We start from the raw sequence: 20,737 nt of genomic DNA, 5'->3' as shown, positions 1-20,737 counted from the left end.
GACTGAGAAAAGGTGTTCAGCGAAACAATCGCCCAGTCCAGGTTTGGTCTCGCCGATATATGCGAGTCCACATTACTTGTGACACAGCCATTTCCCTCTGGCCTCTATTGGTTTCAGCTTTTTTTTACGGCCATTCAATGTCATCATTGGGTACAAGTTGGCAATGTCCTTTCCTCAGGCTCTCAGGTTTTTCACAAAATTCATGAGTATACTGGGAGCAAATTAATTTAAATTTAAATTTAAGAATTGTAGGGAGTTGGAGATGGGACGAATGGCCTATTTACTGCTTGGGAAAAGGACAAAAATATATATCATAGGAGCTGTAACTTTTTAGGATCCATCATTTGGTCTAGAAGTAGGGAATGAATCATTCGTATTGCGCCCTTTGCAGTGTGAATATTAGGTAGATCAGAATTGTGGCTGACATTGAAAACTGTTTGAGGTACCATTCTCAACTAATACAAAGTTAGCAGTGCCTTTAATATTGCTCTCTTTTTGCAAAAGTAGTTTGATTAGCCAGGCAAATTAATGAAAGGCAAATTATTCCAAAGAGAACTCTGCATAGATAATGTCTAAAACAACTGGAGACCTTCAGTGCATGAAAAAGAATCAAAAATGAATTAAGGAATGCAGTGTTCTTACTTTCTTATAGATATTTCTCCCCGTGAAGGTAATTTCCTGCTTGATTCTTGTTTTGTGAAGTAAAACAAGAAGTGTTCATCTTTTGATTTTCCCAGCACAAAATACCGCCTTTTCCATGATTTCTGAGAAAAGTAAAAAAGTTTTTTCTGAATACTACCAAACCAACACCAAGAATAAGCACAATATTCAGATTCAGATTCAGATTCAGATTCAATTTTCAGATTCAATTTTAATTGTCATTGTCAGTGTACAGTACAGAGACAATGAAATGCATTAAATGCATATATGCAATATAAATACAATATAAAAATACATGTGGTCGGTTGGTAGCATTGTGCTAACGGGCCAATACCCATGAGGATATGTCATGAAGATTGATTTTGGCAAATGTAAATTTTACATCATGTTGAAGTAAGTAGATCCTATGTGTTCATATTTTTGTCCAATAGTTCTTGTTCTTAGGCAGTCCCCTGGTATTGAGAATGACTAGCTTTCACTCAGGTTTTATGGGTTCTTAAGTGGGTGATGAACCCCATTTCGGAAACCATGAACCGTTCCACAGATTGGCAGAAGGTGGCAGATAGGGAGTAGAAACATACTGTAGAACTGCAGACGCTGGTTTTTAGCAATGGTAGGCACAAAGTGCTGGAGTAACTCAGTGGGTTTTTGGTAGGTAGGGAGGTGGTTTGTGAGATGATGTGCTCCCTTCCCACTGATGCAGGCTATTCTTGTGGCCTCCTGATGTACGGCCTTGAGGTTTGTCAATACCATCCTGAGTAAGAATTCCTTGAGGGGATTTTGCAGGAGAAAAGAGAACTTGTTCAAAGTAGACATACTTTGAGGAAATTTTGCAGTGGAGCTGGAGAACTTCTTCTAAGTAGGCATACCTTGAAGAGATTTTCCCATGGATTGGAGAAGACCTTCAAAGTAGACATACCTTGAGGAGATGTTGCTGTGGTGTGAGAAATTCTTCAAAATAGGCATACGTTGAGGAGACTGCGTAATCCTTCTCCAATTTGGGTGGTCATAGGCCAGGGATTGTCAGCAATCAGCAGGAATGTTGAACTTCAAGGAAACATTGAGCACATCCTTGAATTTCACAATTTTCTGCATGATAATCTCTCTCCATAGAGCTCGAAATAGAGAGTCTGTTTTGGGAGTCTGGTCCCAAGCATGCAAGTGACATGGTCGGCCCAATGCAGTTGACGTTGTGTCACATGGGCCTCAATGCTGGGCATGTGGCTGGGAAAGGATGCTGACATCGGTTCACTTATCCTGTCGGTGAATTAGGAGGATTTTGTAGAGATAGCATTGTTACTATTTTCACATGTTTTTGAGATGCCTGCTGCAGGTGCTCCTAGTCTCAAAGCAGAGGGAAGGGCAGCGACCACTTATGCCTGGCAGACCAAAAGTCATGCCCCGGTGCGAGATCAAGTTTTAAAGCTATCACAAAAATCACTTTGTGATTCAATGTAAATACTGTACTTACATAGCAGTGCTAATGATTATCAATCTCCTGTGTCTTGTTTGAAATGAGATTTTTAGACAATTTTTAGAAATAATGTTTATTTAAGTTTTAGTTTACCAATTTTTATCTGTTTCCTTCAGTCTATTATCAGATATAACTCAAGAAAGTAATTAGACCGAATTTCACTCAAGTTGGACAATTCAAGTAAAATTATTGTATTATACTAGGCCATTCTCCTGATTTTTTTCTATTCTGTAACAAGTTTTTTTACAATGTAAATGTACAGTCTTTTACCCAGTAGGGGAATCGAGAAACAGAGAACATAGATTTAAGGTAAGGGGGGGGAAAGATTTAATAAGACCCTGAGGGGTAACCTCTTTACACAAAGAGTGGTGGGTGTATGGAACGAGCTTTCAGAGGCGGTAGTTGTAGCAGGTACTATTGCAATGTTTAAGAAACATTTAGACAGGTACACTGATAGTTTAGAGGGATATGAGCCAAACGCAGGCAGTTGGGACTGGTGTAGAAGGGACATGTTAGTCGGTGTGGGCAAGTTGGACTGAAGGGCCTGTTTCCTGGCTGTATGACTCTATGATTAACATCTGTGTAAGGCAGTTCCAACTCAACTTAAAAGAAAGTGTATTTACTACAGATATATAACCTAATCAAACACATTAATTTCAATATACATGTTGGGCCTTGGCTTATTAGAACATACACTTCAAAATTTTCAATAGTGCGTTTCTAAATTTAGTTTAGTTTTAGTTTAGAGATATAGCGTGGGAACAGGCCTTTTGTCCCACTGAGTCCACACTGTCCAACAATCACCTGTACATTAGTTCTATCCTTCAGACCAGGGACAATTCTGTGGAAGCCAACTAACCTACACACCGGCATGTCTTTGGAATGTGGAAGGAGACCAGAGAACCTGGTGAAAATCTATGCCCTCAGGGAGAATGTCAAACTCCCTTTCTATGTTCATTGCTAGAAATGTTGATTAAAAAATATGCTTTCCTCCATTTATAAAAATGTCCATTCATGAAATCAAAATGATTGTTAAATTTAATAATTTGTGTAAACATTTCCGATATTGCATTATGTTTATATGGATTGTTGTTTAGGAATTAGCTCTACTTGCGAAACCATCAATATCTTCATGAGTGCATAAGAAATACTGATTTCTGACATTTCAAATATTATTCTGAATGTACCTTTTGTTCAAACTGGTACAGAGGCGGTGATTTTGTTAAATACCCCTCAAAGAGAATGTCTTCCTCCTTGATGATATTCTCGTCGTAAAATATTGACGACCGGGATCCTATTATGAAACATGGTAGTATCAATTTAATTGTATTTCAGAATCAAAATCAGAATCACACTTTATTCGCCAAGTATGTTTTGCAACATACGAGGAATTTCATTGGCCAGGTCAGTCATACAATTAAAGGCAACAAATCACTCAAAAACCCATTTTAACATGAACATCCTCCACAGTGACTCCTACACATTCCTCACTGTGATGGAAGGCAAAATAAATTTCAAGTCCTTCCTCATGTTCTTCCTCGTTCGGGGGCCCCGAACCCTCCGTTGACGGGATGGTCTTAACTCTCATAGCCGGCAGTGTTCGGGCCCTCCGCATCGAGGCGTTCAGCTCCTGCATCAGGGGAATGTCAGCTCCCCCATGCCGGGTGATCAAACCTCGCGTCGGGGCTGGTCGAACCTTCCTGACTAGCTCCCAACTAGCCTCTCCCGAGACTGCGAGCCCTTGATGGTAAGTCCACGGTGGTCGCGGTGGGAATGATCCCAGGCAAGGGATCCGCTACGATGTTAAGTCCGCGCCCCGCGGTGGGGCTCACGACAGTCCGAGGCGGCTTCCAGCTCCAGCGATGGTAGGCCGTAGAGCCCGGAGAATGTGATCCAGAAATTGATCACATCTCCGGGAAGGTAGGAACTTGAAAAAATGTTTCTCTCAATCCCCTCCCCCCACATAAAACAAACCGAAGAACATTAAAACAAACTTTTAACAAACTAAAACAGAGTTTTTATAAAAAATTTGATTTTTTTTTAATGTTAATGAGATTTGGGATCCCATTATGACATCATTGGAACATTGAATGCTGCTGACGGGCAGGGCAAGTGGACAAGTAGTTTGAAAAGTGATGTTTGTAAAGTTTAAAATGTCAATAACTTGTAAAATATACCATCAATCCGAACAAAACTTATTTCTTTTACATCCCAGGACAATGTTGAGTAAGGTGGGCAAATAATTGTAGTGCTATCGTGTACCATTTTGGCGGGGTTTTAGAATATTGCGCACACGCACGCACGCATACATGCAAACAAACAAACAAGATGAGAGATTTGGTAATATATAGATAGATAAATGACAGGAGTAAAATTCGGCCATTCGGCCCATCGTCTAATCCGCCATTCAATAATGGCTGATCTATCTCTCCCTTCTAACCCCATTTTCCTGCCCTCCGCATAACCTATGACACCTGTACTAATCAAGAATCTATCTATGCCTTAAAAATATCCATTGACTTGGCCTCCGCAGCCTTCGGTGGTAAAGAATTGCACAGATTCACCACCCTTTGAGTAAATAAATTTCTCCTCATCTTCCTGAAAGAACATCCTTTAATTCTGAGGCTATGACCTCTTATCCTAGAATCTCTAACTAGTGGAAACACCCTCTTCCGCATCCATTCTATCCAAGCCTTTCATCATTCTGTATGTTTCAATGAAGTCCCCCTCATTCTTCTAAACTGCAGCGAGTACAGGCCCAGTGCCATCAAACGCTCTTCATAGGTAAACCTACTCATTCCTGAGAAGCAAGGAGGGGCACTGCTAATCTTTAAACTTGTAAAGGTAGACAACGCAAGTTCTATTAAGAAACCATTTAATTGTTTTATGTTGCATTGCACTGATAAAATGTCCATGTTGGAATAGTCTGGAATTGCTAATGCAGATGGCTTATCATCAAGGGTTTTACCCCCTCCCAAAGATTTCAGTCCTACTCACAAATGAGATAATCAATTCTTTTTTGAAGCATTAGTTGTCCAGAATGAGAGTCAACCACTTTGGAGCAAATTACTTGCATGCAACTGTGGGAGAAGGTTTCTTTCTCTTCACCAGTCACGTTCACATTGTTTTAGTCAAGTCATTTGAGTGTAGGATTTCAACACAAGCTAAGTAATGCAATCATGTATGGGTAACTTAAAAAAATGGAAGTCATTTGGAAATGTAAAATACGTACCTTTTTTATTCATTTTTCAAAAAAATCTTCACAATCAGGACAGGTCTGCTTGGAGAAAAATAAATCATATGTCAAACTCACTTGAAATTGCAATGAAGTAAAATAAAAATGCAGTTTAAAAGAAGTATCTCAAGCTCTATTCAGTGCCAAAATGTCAGTGGCTAGCAGCACATCACTAAAGAACTGAACCTACTATTGTATTGGCTCCCTACTAACACTCACAAACACTTGGATATCTTTCAACTTCAATGAAAAATAAACCGTTATCAGTTTCGTACTACAACTAGCGTGGATTCCTTTAAGATCAGCTCCTTGGGAATTAAAACACACGAGCCCAAGTAGAAGTCATGACTGTGTAGCCAGGCACAACTCCAGAAGCATCTTTCTCTGTGATACCACCATTGTTAGATGGATGGTACACAAAATTGCTGGAGAAACTCAGCGGGTGCAGCAGCATCTATGGAGCGAAGGAAATAGGCGACGTTTTGGGCCGAAACCCATGGGTCGTGATGAGTCAGAGTACAGGAGGGTGATTGATAATGGAGCCAGAACAATAATGTTGCTCTCAACGTTAGAAAGACAAAGGAGCTGATTGTGTCAGAAAGAACAGCAGATGCTGGTTTGCACCGAATATGAAGTGTCTGAAGAACCCTGAAGAAGGGTCTTGACCTGAAACATCATCTATTCTTTTTTTCCCAGAGAAGCTACCTGACCCGCTGAGTTACTCTAGCATTTTGTGTCTATCAAAGGAGCTGATTGTTGACTTCAGGAAGGGAGAGCTAAGTACTTGGTGGAGATAATCAATAGCTTCAATTTTCTAAAGATCTGTCCTGGGCCCAGCACATGGATGCAATCACAAGGAAAGCTCATCAATGCCTCCACTTTCTTAGAAGATTAAAGAGATTTGCCATCAGTAACATGCCAAATCCCCTGAATCTCCTTCTGCAGGTATTCAGTAGAGAACATACTGACTGGTTGCACCAAGGCCAGGTTCAGTAACTGGAACACCTTGGAATGAAGGAAGCTGTAATATTGCCTGGTCCTTCATGGGTATTAACCTCCCTGCCATCGAAGGGGTCTACAGGAAGTACTGCATCAAAAAAGTCAGCTAATATCATAAATGACCAACACCAACCTGACCACACTCTCATCTTGTTGCTACTGTCAGGAAGGAGGCACGGGAGTCTGAGAAACTTGCCCTCTAGGTTCAAGAACACCTTCTTCCCAGGAAACGACTGGCTCTGGAGTTTAATTCAGATGATTATGAGGTGTTGAATATTGGGAAGTCAAACCAGGGAAGGATCTTCACAGTGAATGGTGGACCTCTGGGGATGTTGTAGAGCAGAGGGATTGAGGAATACACAATTCCCTGAAAATTGCATTGCTGGGAGAAAGGTTGGTGAGAAAGGCTTTTGGCACACTGGCTATCACCAGTCAGGGATAGAAACATAGAACATAGAAATTAGGTGCAGGAGTAGGCCATTCGGCCCTTCGAGCCTGCACCGCCATTCAATATGATCATGGCTGATCATCCAACTCAGTATCCCGTACCTGCCTTCTCTCCATACCCCCTGATCCCCTTAGCCACAAGGGCCATCTAACTCCCTCTTAAATATAGCCAATGAACTGGCCTCAACTACCCTCTGTGGCAGAGAGTTCCAGAGATTCACCACTCTCTGCGTGAAAAAAACTTGGATTGAGTATGGAAATTGGGAAATCATATTACATGCGTACAAAACATTGGTAAAGCTGCACTTGAATTGTTGTGTTTAGTTTTGTTCAATTTGCTAATGAAAGATGCTATTAAGATGGAAAGATTTATGGCGGCCTCCACTCAGGTAACAAGGAAGTGAAAGCTACGCAGCAGTCATAAAACATACACATTCGAGCAAATAGAAATAAATATACAGGAGTGCACAGAGCGGTGTTTTGACATTGATTCGTTTTCCCGTTAAGTTTACTATTGTCCAAGAACGCCAAATACCTTCAGTCGGGATTTTCACCCTGAATCCAAGTTTCCAAGCTGCGTGTAAACAGGCTGTGGTGTTCAACGCGCAGTTATAGACGCCAATGTCAAGCGCACTGCCTGGTCTATCCCCGAGGTTAAGATCAAAGATCATAGAGCAGAGGCTTTGATTAAAAGCTACCGCACTGCCTCCTCTGGCATTTGTCCACACTTTGCCTCTCCCCAACCACCACCTCCGGCTGCCTAGGAGATCGTTCTGAACACACCTGTGGCAGCTCCCAGTGCCTCGACACCACACTCAGTCTGCGCCCTGCTTGGGCAGTTAAACTCGTCTTGTAAATCCTGAGCGAAGTGTTTCGGGTTCAGGTGGAACGAGGCAGGCTGGAACAAAAAACAAATGCCCAACCCGCCTAACCCTGGGGCTGATCTGGCTATGTGCTAAAGAGCTAAAGATCCACTGCACCTCAAAAGGGAGACCATTCGGCCCGTGTTGGCAATCTGTGGTGTAATCCACTCGCGTTCGTTTTTTAGAGAGATCCAGCGTGAAAACGGGCCATTCGACATACCGAGTATGCGCTCACTTCAACCACCCGTGCAATAGTTATGTCCCACACGCTAGGGACCCTTTACAGAAGCCAATTAACTTATAAACCTACAGCCTCCAAACCTACAACCTATGAATGCATGTATGTGGCTTATGTACGGATATATGTATATATGTTGTATGTATATGTTTGTATATGTTTATATATGTGTATTGGACTGTTCGACCTGCTGCCCTCTGGAAGGCGCTATAGGTGCATCAAATCTAGGACAAATAGACTCAGGAATAGTTGTTTTCCAAAAGTCATAACTACTCTTAATTCAATCATGCACTGACTTCACAGCTCAACACCCGGACTTCCATCTATTCTATCCACCTACTGAAATTTGGAACTGTAATGTGTATTGTAACTGTAACTTTTAATTTTTTTAAATTCTTTTAAAAAATATTTAATATAATCTTTAAACATCTGCCTAAGAATACTACCTATTCACCCTTCACCATTTTGCCTTTATAGATATGTATATAGCGCCGCAGAATTGTGCACCTATCCCCCCCCCTCCCCCTTTTGTTTTGTTTTCTGTTTCTTGTTTTTTGTACTAAATTATATGTATGCACTGAGTACGAGCTGTTTTTAGTCTCATTGTACATGTATAGTGACAATAAATGGCACATCTATATCTATATATGTAGATGAGATAAAGTTTGTTGATTCATTGACGAGTTGGGAGAAGGGGCAGGAATAAATAAGTGTCCTCCTACTTTATGAACATGTCAGATTTGTGATGTTTATGAGGTTATTACTGTTCATTTCATTTTATTGTTATTTTGCTTTGTTTTTAACTTTTTTTGTTTTACAAGTTCGAAATACAATATATACTACGACTACTACTACTATTTTATGATTTGGGAGGAAACCGGAGCACCCGGAGAAACCCTACGCGGGGAGAACGTATAAACTCCACAAAGACAGCACCCAAGGTCAGGATCGAACCCGGGTCTCTGGCGCTGAGTTGCATATTTTTAATGCACCATTTATTCACCCAATAAAAACAATTTATATCTGGAAATCATTAAATTTTCTCTCCTCTCCTCGCTTACTCTTTCCCCATAGCCCTGCGAGTTATTCGCAACCATCTCCCCAAATGTCTTTTGAAAGTCCTGACTAATTCTGCGTCCAGTACTCTTATCTGTCAGACAGATGTGATACAACGGCAGATACACTTAGCTTCTTAATCGCACCGGGGCTCGAATTGAAAGCAAATTCATCCCGATCTTTACCCACGATTACTCAATTGTTATGGAGAAACTTCCAACACATAAAGCACCATCTACTACTAAAGATAGACACACAATGCTGGAGTAACTCAGCGGGACAGGCAGCATCTCTGGATACAAGGAATGGGTGACGTTTCGGGTTGAGACCCTTCTTCAGACTAATAGTCGGCGAAGAGGGAATTACAGAGATAAGGAGTGCAATGTGTGAAAACTAGACACTAAGGGGACTGTTCAAGGGAAATGTAGAATATATCACTATTATCTCGGAGATGGAGACCACGAAACATAGAGATAAAATGTAATCGGGGGGACAGTTCGACTGGTCAGCGAACTAGGAAGGAGGAGGGATGGAGAGAGAGCGGAAGCAATGGTTACTTGACGTTAGAGAAGTAAATACCATCAAGTAAATACTACTTATTGATTCTGTGTTTTGCCCCATTATTTAATTCGTGAAACATTTACAATTGAAATTAAATTCTGCCTTCATTTTTGTTAAGGGACATTCTATTTATAGGGAAAGAGACACAACGTACTGGAGTAACTCAGCTAGTCACTCCAGCACTTCGTGGCTTTTTTTTTGCAAAGTAGCATCTGCAATTCCCTGTGTCTCCATTCTGTTTGTAAAGCCCACCAAAGACTTGTGTCCCTTTCAACCCACCTGGTGAGGAGTTAACAAGTGAAGTGATGATTTGACGCCACTTACTGTGCTTTGAGTATTTGGCTTTCTTCACTGTGGCCGGCGTGTCCCGCAGTGTGTTCAATGTCTCGGCGATGCAGTAGGCTAGAGCCGGCAGAGTCGTTCTCGTTGAGCTTCACTGCGGGCAGACTTTTTAAGCTGCCCCAAAGGGGCATTCCACCCGGAAATCACGCGGTGATTTCCTTGTCTCGCCCTTTATTCGACGTAAGATGCGGTTTATCCAGGCGAGGACTTTCCATTAATTATAAAAACCAGTAACCCAAGGATGGGTGATATTTGGTCTCCTCGTGCAGGAAATGGTTTTAAAGTTGCAGTCATAGTTTTGTGAACTCGGGAGCGGCCATAATCTCATTTCAAGAGTCGCATGGGCTTTCTTGAAGTTTGCTTATGGTCTGAGGTGACCATAGAGTCATATAGAGCCACACAGCGTGGACTCACGCCCTTCAGCCGAACTATCCCATGCTGGCTAACATCCCCCATCAACACTAATCCCACCTGCCTGCTTTTACTTCATATCCTTCTGAACATATCCTATCCATTTACCTGTCTAAATGTTTCTGGAACATTGTGATACCACCTGCCTCCACTACACCTGCCGGGTTCCTACTAACACCAGTCAGACAATATCAACCACGAAAATAGTCTACAACGTCATTCGTTCCACTTTTGGCAAAGCCAGCTTCAATAGTTGAGTGAAACATTCTAAGTTGCCTCTGCACAGAAAAGAAAACCTCCTCAAAGAACAAACTGGAAAGTCTGTAACAATGAAGAAAACTCAGCAGATGAGATGGAACCAGTGCTGCCTTCTGTCCTTGGAGATGGTGACCAAGCTGCAGGGTATAGCCATCATTCTCTGCAACATCATCTTCACACTGCATGCTAATTAAATTATTGCAGACCACTACATTCATGATAACAATAGAATATTACACGTGAAGTTGTTGAACGTCCTATTCATTACTGTCATTTCTTGCTGGGAATACTATTGACATTGAATCCAAAGATTATCCTTCCAAGTTAATTCTAACTTGACCAAACCAAGGTTCTCTTATTGTGCCGTGTAAGTGACTGTCCTGGAATGCAGGATTTGTTTTAACTCCTACTTTCAGTTGTTGTAACATCAATGCTGACCATATGCCCATGAAAAGGTTAGAGGGGCAGTCTATGACAATTTGTCTACTTGAGCTTTGTTGTACAATAACAACTAGGACACGAAGGGAGTTTCCACTGGTGCAAACAAAAATGATCAGATCTTCCTTCTGTAATCTGCCACCAACTATTTGAGTTGTATATATGTTGTATGTATATATGTTGTATGTATATGTTTGTATATGTTTATATATGTGTATTGGACTGTTCGACCTGCTGCCCTCTGGAAGGCGCTATAGGTGCATCAAATCTAGAACAAATAGACTCAGGAATAGTTGTTTTCCAAAAGTCATAACTACTCTTAAATCACACATGCACTGACTTCACAGCCCAACACCCGGACTTCCATCTATTCTATCCACGTACTAAAATTTGGAACTGTAATGTGTATTGTAACTGTAATTTTTAATATTTTTAATTAAAAAAAAAATATTTAATATAATCTTTAAACATCTGCCTAAGAATACTACCTATTCATCCTTCACCATTTTGCCTTTATAGATATGTATATAGCGCCGCAGAATTGTGCACCTATCCCCCCTCCCCCTTTTGTTTTGTTTTCTGTTTCTTGTTTTTTGTACTAAATTATATGTATGCACTGAGTACGAGCTGCTTTTACTCTCATTGTACATGTATAGTGACAATAAATGGCATATCTATATCTATATATGTAGATGAGATAAAGTTTGTTGATTCATTGACGAGTTGGGAGAAGGGGCAGGAATAAATAAGTGTCCTCCTACTTTATGAACATGTAAGATTTGTGATGTTTATGAGGTTATTACTGTTCATTTCATTTTATTAAAACACAAGGCATTGGGGGTTCAGTATTGATGTGGATAGAGATCTGGCTGGCAAACAGGAAGCAAAGAGTAGGAGTAAACGGGTCCTTTTCACAATGGCAGGCAGTGACTAGTGGGGTACCCCAAGGCTCAGTACTGGGACCCCAGCTATTTACAATATATATTAATGATCTGGATGAGGGAATTGAAGGCAATATCTCCAAGTTTGCGGATGACACTAAGCTGGGGGGCAGTGTTAGCTGTGAGGAGGATGCTAGGAGACTGCAGGGTGACTTGGATAGGCTGGGTGAGTGGGCAAATGTTTGGCAGATGCAGTATAATGTGGATAAATGTGAGGTTATCCATTTTGGTGGCAAAAACAGGAAAGCAGACTATTATCTAAATGGTGGCCGATTGGGAAAGGGGGAGATGCAGCGAGACCTGGGTGTCATGGTACACCAGTCATTGAAGGTAGGCATGCAGGTGCAGCAGGCAGTAAAGAAAGCGAATGGTATGTTAGCTTTCATTGCAAAAGGATTTGAGTATAGGAGCAGAGAGGTTCTACTGCAGTTGTACAGGGTCTTGGTGAGACCACACCTGGAGTAATGCGTACAGCTTTAGTCTCCAAATCTGAGGAAGGACATTATTGCCATAGAGGGAGTGCAGAGACGGTTCACCAGACTGATTCCTGGGATGTCAGGACTGTCTTATGAAGAAAGACTGGATAGACTTGGTTTATACTCTCTAGAATTTAGAAGATTGAGAGGGGATCTTATAGAAACTTACAAAATTCTTAGGGGTTGGACAGGCTAGATGCAGGAAGATTGTTCCCGATGTTAGGGAAGTCCAGGACAAGGGGTCACAGCTTAAGGATCAAGGGGAAACCCTTTAAAACCGAGATGAGAAGAACTTTTTTTCACACAGAGAGTGGTGAATTTCTGGAACTCTCTGCCACAGAGGGTAGTTGAGGCCAGTTCATTGGCTATATTTAAGAGGGAGTTAGATGTGGCCCTTGTGGCTAAGGGTATCAGGGGGTATGGAGAGAAGGCAGGTACGGGAGACTGAGTTGGATGATCAGCCATGATCATATTGAATGGCGGTGCAGGCTCGAAGGGCCGAATGGCCTACTCCTGCACCTAATTTCTATGTTTCTATGTTTCTATGTTTCTATTGTTATTTTGCTTTGTTTTTAACTTTTTTTGTTTTACATGTTCGAAATACAATATATACTACGACTACTACTATTATTTTATGATTTGGGAGGAAACCGGAGCACCCGGAGAAAACCTACGCGGGGAGAACGTATAAACTCCACAAAGACAGCACCCAAGGTCAGGATCGAACCTGGGTCTCTGGCGCTAAGTTGCATATTTTTAATGCACCATTTATTCACCCAATAAAAACAATTTATATCTGGAAATCATTAAATTCTCTCTCCTCTCCTCGCTTACTCTTTCCCCATAGCCCTGCGAGTTATTCGCAACCATCTCCCCAAATGTCTTTTGAAAGTCCTGACTAATTCTGCGTCCAGTACTCTTATCTGTCAGACAGATGTGATACAACGGCAGATACACTTAGCTTCTTAATCGCACCGGGGCTCGAATTGAAAGCAAATTCATCCCGATCTTTACCCACGATTATCCAATTGTTATGGAGAAACTTCCAACACATAAAGCACCATCTACTACTAAAGATAGACACACAATGCTGGAGTAACTCAGCGGGACAGGCAGCATCTCTGGATACAAGGAATGGGTGACGTTTCGGGTTGAGACCCTTCTTCAGCCTAATAGTCGGCGAAGAGGGAATTACAGAGATAAGGAGTGCAATGTGTGAAAACTAGACACTAAGGGGACTGTTCAAGGGAAATGTAGAATATATCACTATTATCTCGGAGATGGAGACCACGAAACATAGAGATAAAATGTAATCAGGGGGGACAGTTCGACTGGTCAGCGAACTAGGAAGGAGGAGGGATGGAGAGAGAGGGGAAGCAATGGTTACTTGACGTTAGAGAAGTAAATACCATCAAGTAAATACTACTTATTGATTCTGTGTTTTGCCCCATTATTTAATTCGTGAAACATTTACAATTGAAATTAAATTCTGCCTTCATTTTTGTTAAGGGACATTCTATTTATAGGGAAAGAGACACAACGTACTGGAGTAACTCAGCTAGTCACTCCAGCACTTCGTGGCTTTTTTTTTTGCAAAGTAGCATCTGCAATTCCCTGTGTCTCCATTCTGTTTGTAAAGCCCACCAAAGACTTGTGTCCCTTTCAACCCACCTGGTGAGGAGTTAACAATTGAAGTGATGATTTGACGCCACTTACTGTGCTTTGAGTCTTTGGCTTTCTTCACTGTGGCCGGCGTGTCCCGCAGTGCGTTCAATGTCTCGGCGATGCAGTAGGCTAGAGCCGGCAGAGTCGTTCTCGTTGAGCTTCACTGCGGGCAGACTTTTAAAGCTGCCCCAAAGGGGCATTCCACCCGGAAATCACGCGGTGATTTCCTTGTCTCGCCCTTTATTCGACGTAAGATGCGGTTTATCCAGGCGAGGACTTTCCATTAATTATAAAAACCAGTAACCCAAGGATGGGTGATATTTGGTCTCCTCGTGCAGGAAATGGTTTTAAAGTTGCAGTCATAGTTTTGTGAACTCGGGAGCGGCCATAATCTCATTTCAAGAGTCGCATGGGCTTTCTTGAAGGTTGCTTATGGTCTGAGGTGACCATAGAGTCATATAGAGCCACACAACGTGGACTCATGCCCTTCAGCCGAACTATCCCATGCTGGCTAACATCCCCCATCAACACTAATCCCACCTGCCTGCTTTTACTTCATATCCTTCTGAACATATCCTATCCATGTACCTGTCTAAATGTTTCTGAAACATTGTGATAGCACCTGCCTCCACTACACCTGCCCCCCCGGGTTCCTACTAACACCAGTCAGACAATATTAACCGCGAAAATAGTCTACAACGTCATTCGTTCCACTTTTGGCAAAGCCAGCTTCAATAGTTGAGTGAAACATTCTAAGGTGCCTCTGCACAGAAAAGAAAACTCCCTTCAAAGAGCAAACTGGAAAGTCTGTAACAATGAAGAAAACTCAGCAGATGAGATGGAACCAGTGCTGCCTTCTGTCCTTGGAGATGGTGACCAAGCTGCAGGGTATAGCCATCATTCTCTGCAACATCATCTTCACACTGCACGCTAATTAAATTATTGCAGACCACTACATTCATGATAACAATAGAATATTACACGTGAAGTTGTTGAACGTCCTATTCATTACTGTCATTTCTTGCTGGGAATACTATTGACTTTGAATCCAAAGATTATCCTTCCAAGTTCATTCTAACTTGACCAAACCAAGGTTCTCTTATTGTGCTGTGTAAGTGACTGTCCTGGAATGCAGGATTTGTTTTAACTCCTACTATCAGTTGTTGTAACATCAATGCTGACCATATGCCCATGAAAAGGTTAGAGGGGGCAGTCTATGACAATTTGTCTACTTGAGTTTTGTTGTACAATAACAACTAGGACACGAAGGGAGTTTCCACTGGTGCAAACAAAAATGATCAGATCTTCCTTCTGTAATCTGCCACCAACGATTTGAGTTGAGATAAGTTTATTGTCACTGGTACAGTGAAAATGTTTAGTTACGTGCTAACCCGTCATCGGAAAGCCAACACATGATTACAATCGAACCAACCACACTTTACAGATAGTATAGTTAAATAAGGAATGGTGCTGTTGAAGTTGTGGTTTAAAAGTGTGGAGCAAGTGTAATGTGTGATTGCAGATCCACTTGCACACAGAGTCACCTGGCTTGGTCGTCTTCTTGAATCTGTCCATATATTGTAGCTCAGAAACTGCTCCTGTATGGTCTCTGATGAGATTTTTTGTTGATAATGGGAGACAGATACTTACTATGAAATGGAGAGTCTCTCCCTCAATAGTTTTCTTTGAATGGACCCATGATTGTGGCATGTCTTCCATCTTGCATTGAATTGGTGTGATGAGTTTGTGAAGTTCATGATGGAGATTTCTCTTCCGTTAAATCTGAGACAACTTTGTTCAGCAGTTTTGTTATGCATGTGATGGTGAAAGTATATGTGACCGGTTACAGTGACACATCTAGCGTCGACTCTCTATCCATGTAGAATCCCAAACTCCATCATGTAGTGGATCAAGACCACAGCAGCACCTTTTCTCTTGCATTCCATGTGGTTTCTATGAGCTTTCAGTCTTAAGAAAGAGCCCAACCTCAAATGTCACCTATCCATGTTCTCCAGGGATGCTGCCTGACCTGCTGAGATATTTTTAAATCAATGTGTGTATTTTTTTGTAAACTTGTTTCTGCAGTTCCTTGTTTCTATATCTTCACCTTTTCCTTGGTTCTAAATGGTGGTGGTGGACACTGTCCCCATTATAAGCACTGTCTTTGAACAATAAACATCCTAAAGCATGAATGAATGAATGAATGAACGAATGAAAGAAGTTTATTGGCCAAGTATTCACATACAAGGAATTTGCCTTGGTGCTCGGCCCGCAAGTGACAACATGACATACAGTGACAGTTAGGAATGACACATAAAACGTTAATAATAAAACATTACCGATTAAACATGTGAATTAAATAAAATGCCAGAGCAAAAAGAGGCTACAGATTTTTGGTTATTGAGTAGAGCTACTACTCATGGAAAAAAATCGAGGACATGGCGGGGACAGCTCCATCCGCGGGGACATGGCGAGTGCGGACGGCTTTCTGACTGTTCAGGCAGACCGGGACTGCAGAGAGAGTGACAGCGGTTGGTACAACTCTGGCCATATCACGGTGAAGGAGCGTGTGTGTGGGCTGGACATTGAAATGATGGCTGTGGGTCTCCACTTATGCTGTGTGCTCTGGGGATTCTCATATGCTGTTGTGGTGGCTGTTTAAGTCTATGTTTAATTTTGATGTGGTTAAGTATTTGATGCTTTTTTGTAGGACTGTTGGCAAGTCAAAGTCCTTATATGTTTACATTTTTGGCAAAAGGATACAATTACAATTAATTACAATTAAAAAGGAGTAAATAACATGTACAATTATCTTCACATTACTCTTGGAGATTCGGCGACTTTGCAGCATTTACAGTGAAGACTTTACAGAGATTTTAATAGACATTGACTGCACTGTGATCAGAAGTCAATACATTATTGTCAAAGTATTATTCAATTATATTTTCTGGCATTTGTCCTACTTTGATAACCATTAACACATAGAAATATTGCTTTCTTTATACTTAGAAGTATGCAAGTCTGACATATTTGCTAATTTCCAAAGACAAAATGTCTTTAAGTTTTTAACATGAATTGATTTAATTGTTCAGGTAAGGAATTTTTCTCAATTCCGAGGACCACAACCGTGAGCCTGATCATTCCATGGAAAGAGAAACAGAGTTAATGCTTCATGTCAAAGACCATTCATTAGAACTAGCAAAGAGAGAAATAAAGTTAGATTTAAGTTCCAGAGAAGGAGTGGGAAGGATGGACAGGACAAGGGGAATACCTGTGATGAAGCAAGGCAAAGGTGGCTGCAATGATAAGACCTTGATGAAGTTATGTGTTTGATGAGGGCAGTCAGAGAATGAGGGAAAACAAAGAAAGGAATGTGGACAAGACATGAAATGCAGATGAGCATGTGGCAAATGGCCAACAGGTTACGCATTCTCGCAATTGAACAGCATCTAACTCCTCTAACCTTCCCCAGATCAAAGGTGGCAGGCAGCTATGGAATCTCAAAGTGGTCCAAACTATGTCAGATTATTTGTGGAAAACATGGAGCAGTCCTTGTTCCAGTTCTACTCCATACCCCACCCTCAGCTCTTCAAGGGTGTATTCATATCTGTGTTGGTGCCACTGATATACAAAAGCGAGTGGTTTTGCAGATAGTGAAGAGGGTTGTGAACGATTGCAGCAGGATCTGGATCGATTAGCCAGGTGGGAGGAGGGATGGTTGACGGATTTTTATACCGAGTAGGTGAGGTGTTGCATTTTGGAACATCGAAGAAGGGCAGGACCTGCACAGTAAATGGCAGGCCTCTGGGTAGTGTTGTAGAGCAGAGGGGTCTAGGAGTACAGGTGCATGATTCCTTGAAGATTGAGTCACAGGTAGATAAGGTGGTCAAAAGGCTTTTGGCACTTTGGTCTTCATCAGTCAGAGTATTAAGTATAGAAGTTGGGAGGTGAAGTTGCAGTTGTATAAGACGTTGGTGAGACCACATTTAGAATATTGTGTTCAGTTTTGGGCAAGGATCCTAGAGCGGAGCAAGATAGTCCACTCGACGAAAAAGCCGTAGTAGGTCATGGGTAATCTTTAGCGCCATTTCCGTAACCGGCTTCCATCTCCGCTCTAGTATCTTTGCTTTGGTCATGGCGTCTTCATACACAAATCATCTTTTTTTTCTCAGCTGCAGGTGATCATTTTGATATTCTTGCCTAGTCTTCCTTATTAACTTTGAACATACAAAATATTGCCATTAGGAAGGAGCTCCAGAAAATCCTGCACCCACTCAAGCCATCCTCCCCCCCCCCACCCCACCCTCCCTCCGACACGGACACGGAGCGATTGCTGGCCCCCCTTTTTTCGTTAAACATCTATTTACTTAAAAATTTATTCCATTACCATTTCCGTACTTTTCCGATAGCTGCCATGACCCGTTTGATGTCATCCTTCTCCCTGCTGGTCTCGGCTCACGCCAATCTGGTGGACATGCTGTGTGTGTGTGTGTGTGTGTGTGTGTGTGTGTGTGTGTGTGTGTGTGTGTGTGTGTGTGTGTGTGTGTGTGTGTGTGTGTGTGTTTTTTTTTTTTGACGGAGTCTGAACGGAGAAGCGCTGGCACCAAGAGCGAGCGAACGCGTGGACAGACGGACGAAAGCAAAGATCATAGAGCGGCATAGGTGGCATTTCGGGTCGAGACCCTTCTTCAGACTGACAGTCAAGGGAAAGGGAAATGGGAGATAGGCATATCTTCCATTCATTTGTCCTTAGTTCCACCTATATCTCTTACTTCTCTTTCCCCTTTGCCTCTTGCATAAAACTCCATAACTTTTGGAAAGGAATCTTTGAAATGTTCTCAAAATTATTAAAAACAAAACTGGACCCCCATACAGAACTGATTATTTTCGGAACAGCAGCGGAGCCTGCTCTGAGCTATCAATATTTCAAAGACGTTTCCTTAACTATGGTCTGATAATGGCGAATAAACGTATACTTAAATTTTGGAAAAATACATCAACTCTTAAAATGTGGATCACAAACATGTCTGAGACGCTACATCTTGAAGATATGAGACTTGTCTTAGCAGGAAAATTAGAGCAATTTTCAAAGATATGGTCTCCTTTCATTGATTCATTACAAGGATAGTATGGTGCAACACAACTTTGGAATTAAACCGATTTACAGCCTGGGTGATGGGTGTGGTGAGAAATGAAACAGGTATATCAACACTTTTTGTCTGTTTTTTTCTTTTTTTCTTTCCCTTTTTTTTCGTTTTAATTTTTTTTAATTTTTACTTACTCACTCTTTGGTTCCACTCATATGGTAGTTTAGGGGTTCTATTGTTGCACATTCACTTTCTCTTCTACTTTCTTTCTTTCTTGCTCTTTCTCTCTTTTTCTTTTTTCTTAAAAAGGAAGCTGCACAATAAATGTATTTTGTCATATGCCGCGGTTTATACTTTTACACTTTTCTAATAAAAATATAAATAAAATAAAAAATAAATAAAAAATAAAATAATTGATATGGTCAGGATGGAGACAGGAATGTATGTTTGAATGCCAGAATATTCTCCAAAAGAACAACTGCCTTTTAAAAAATATATATGCACACTTATATAACAGATGCCAACAGCAGAGAAAGTATAAGAGAGACAAAATCTTTGCAAAACGTTTGAGACTGCCAAGTCTCACATCTAAGCCCCACTTTTGCACATTTAATTCCTTGGGCTGTAATGTCAAGAGTTTGGGATGAAAATGTCAAATTTCTCTCCCCAATGCAGATGGTCCGTGATTGGGGGCAGATATATGCAGTGTGATATTTACACCCACACTTCAAGAAAAAATTCTGATTGCAAACCAGATTGGGATGGGGTTTTTTTTTAAACGAGAAAATACCGCATTAACAGGAGTGAGTCTCCTCAACCTTTGCTGGGTTTGCAACTTTCCAGAGTTAGGGAGAGGGTGGAGAGAGAGAAATTATAAAAAACAGACAACAAAAAATGTTTACTGCGAGCTAAGACACAGTCAGGCAGCTTGTTGTCTACTTTCATTTCATGTCATGCTAAGATTGATTTTGGATGATCAGCCATGATCATATTGAATGGCGGTGCTGGCTCAAAGGGCCGAATGGCCTACTTCTGCACCTATTTTTCTATGTGTCTATGTAATATATAAGATGGCTGTTGACGAACACAAAGGGTTTTTTTTGCAGCCGTCCGGGGAAATGAAAGTGTTTATTTTTTGTAATAAAGGAGAGAGGAGGGTAAAATCGCTCAGTAACGTATCATGGCAGCCATCGAAAATGTTGACCCGAAATATCACCTATTCCTTCTCTCCAGAGATGCTGCCTGATCCGCTGAGTTATTCCAGCCTTTTGTGTCTGTCTTCGGTTTAAACCAGCATCCGCAGTTCCTCCCTGTAGAAGGTATGTGCCGTTTTAACTGAACGCAAAACTGAAGTCAGGTCGGGTCAAAGATAGAGTCGGGCTTACTGAAATGGGGGATGTTACACTACTTTGCGCTCTGTTGCATACTACACGTCAGTCCATTGGATTTGGCAGGAGTGGTCTATCGTGCTCCGCTCATGGATCTTTGGTTCTGGGCACCATGTTATAGGAAAAATATTGTCAAGCTTGAAAGGGTTCAGAAAAGATTTACAATAATGTTACAAGGACTAGAGGGTGTGAGCAATA

The 20,737-nt window shown here is 41.4% G+C and overlaps 1 protein-coding gene across 4 annotated transcripts in view; it reads right to left on the bottom strand.

The window, feature by feature from the left end:
• Positions 1-14,881, bottom strand: part of LOC129704034 (pleckstrin homology domain-containing family S member 1-like) — a 43,617-nt gene extending 28,736 nt beyond the window's left edge. The window contains exons 1-4 of one of the 4 annotated variants that reach the window (XM_055646892.1): positions 14,116-14,881; positions 5,367-5,411; positions 3,322-3,428; positions 643-764 (exon numbers count right to left, since the gene is read on the bottom strand). In XM_055646892.1, coding sequence (XP_055502867.1) covers positions 643-764; positions 3,322-3,428; positions 5,367-5,379 — 242 coding nt within the window. In that variant the 5' untranslated portion in view covers positions 5,380-5,411; positions 14,116-14,881. Of the gene's footprint in view, positions 1-642; positions 765-3,321; positions 3,429-5,366; positions 5,415-7,350; positions 8,272-9,857; positions 10,421-14,115 lie in introns of those variants that run through there. The other 3 variants (XM_055646893.1, XM_055646891.1, XM_055646895.1) reach the window with 3 other exon arrangements.
• Between the last annotated feature and the right edge of the window lie 5,856 nt (positions 14,882-20,737).

Source organism: Leucoraja erinacea, chromosome 15 (genome assembly GCF_028641065.1).
Source record: "Leucoraja erinacea ecotype New England chromosome 15, Leri_hhj_1, whole genome shotgun sequence".
NCBI classification, from domain to species: Eukaryota; Metazoa; Chordata; class Chondrichthyes; order Rajiformes; family Rajidae; genus Leucoraja; species Leucoraja erinaceus.
This window is presented reverse-complemented; position numbering and strand designations above follow the sequence as displayed.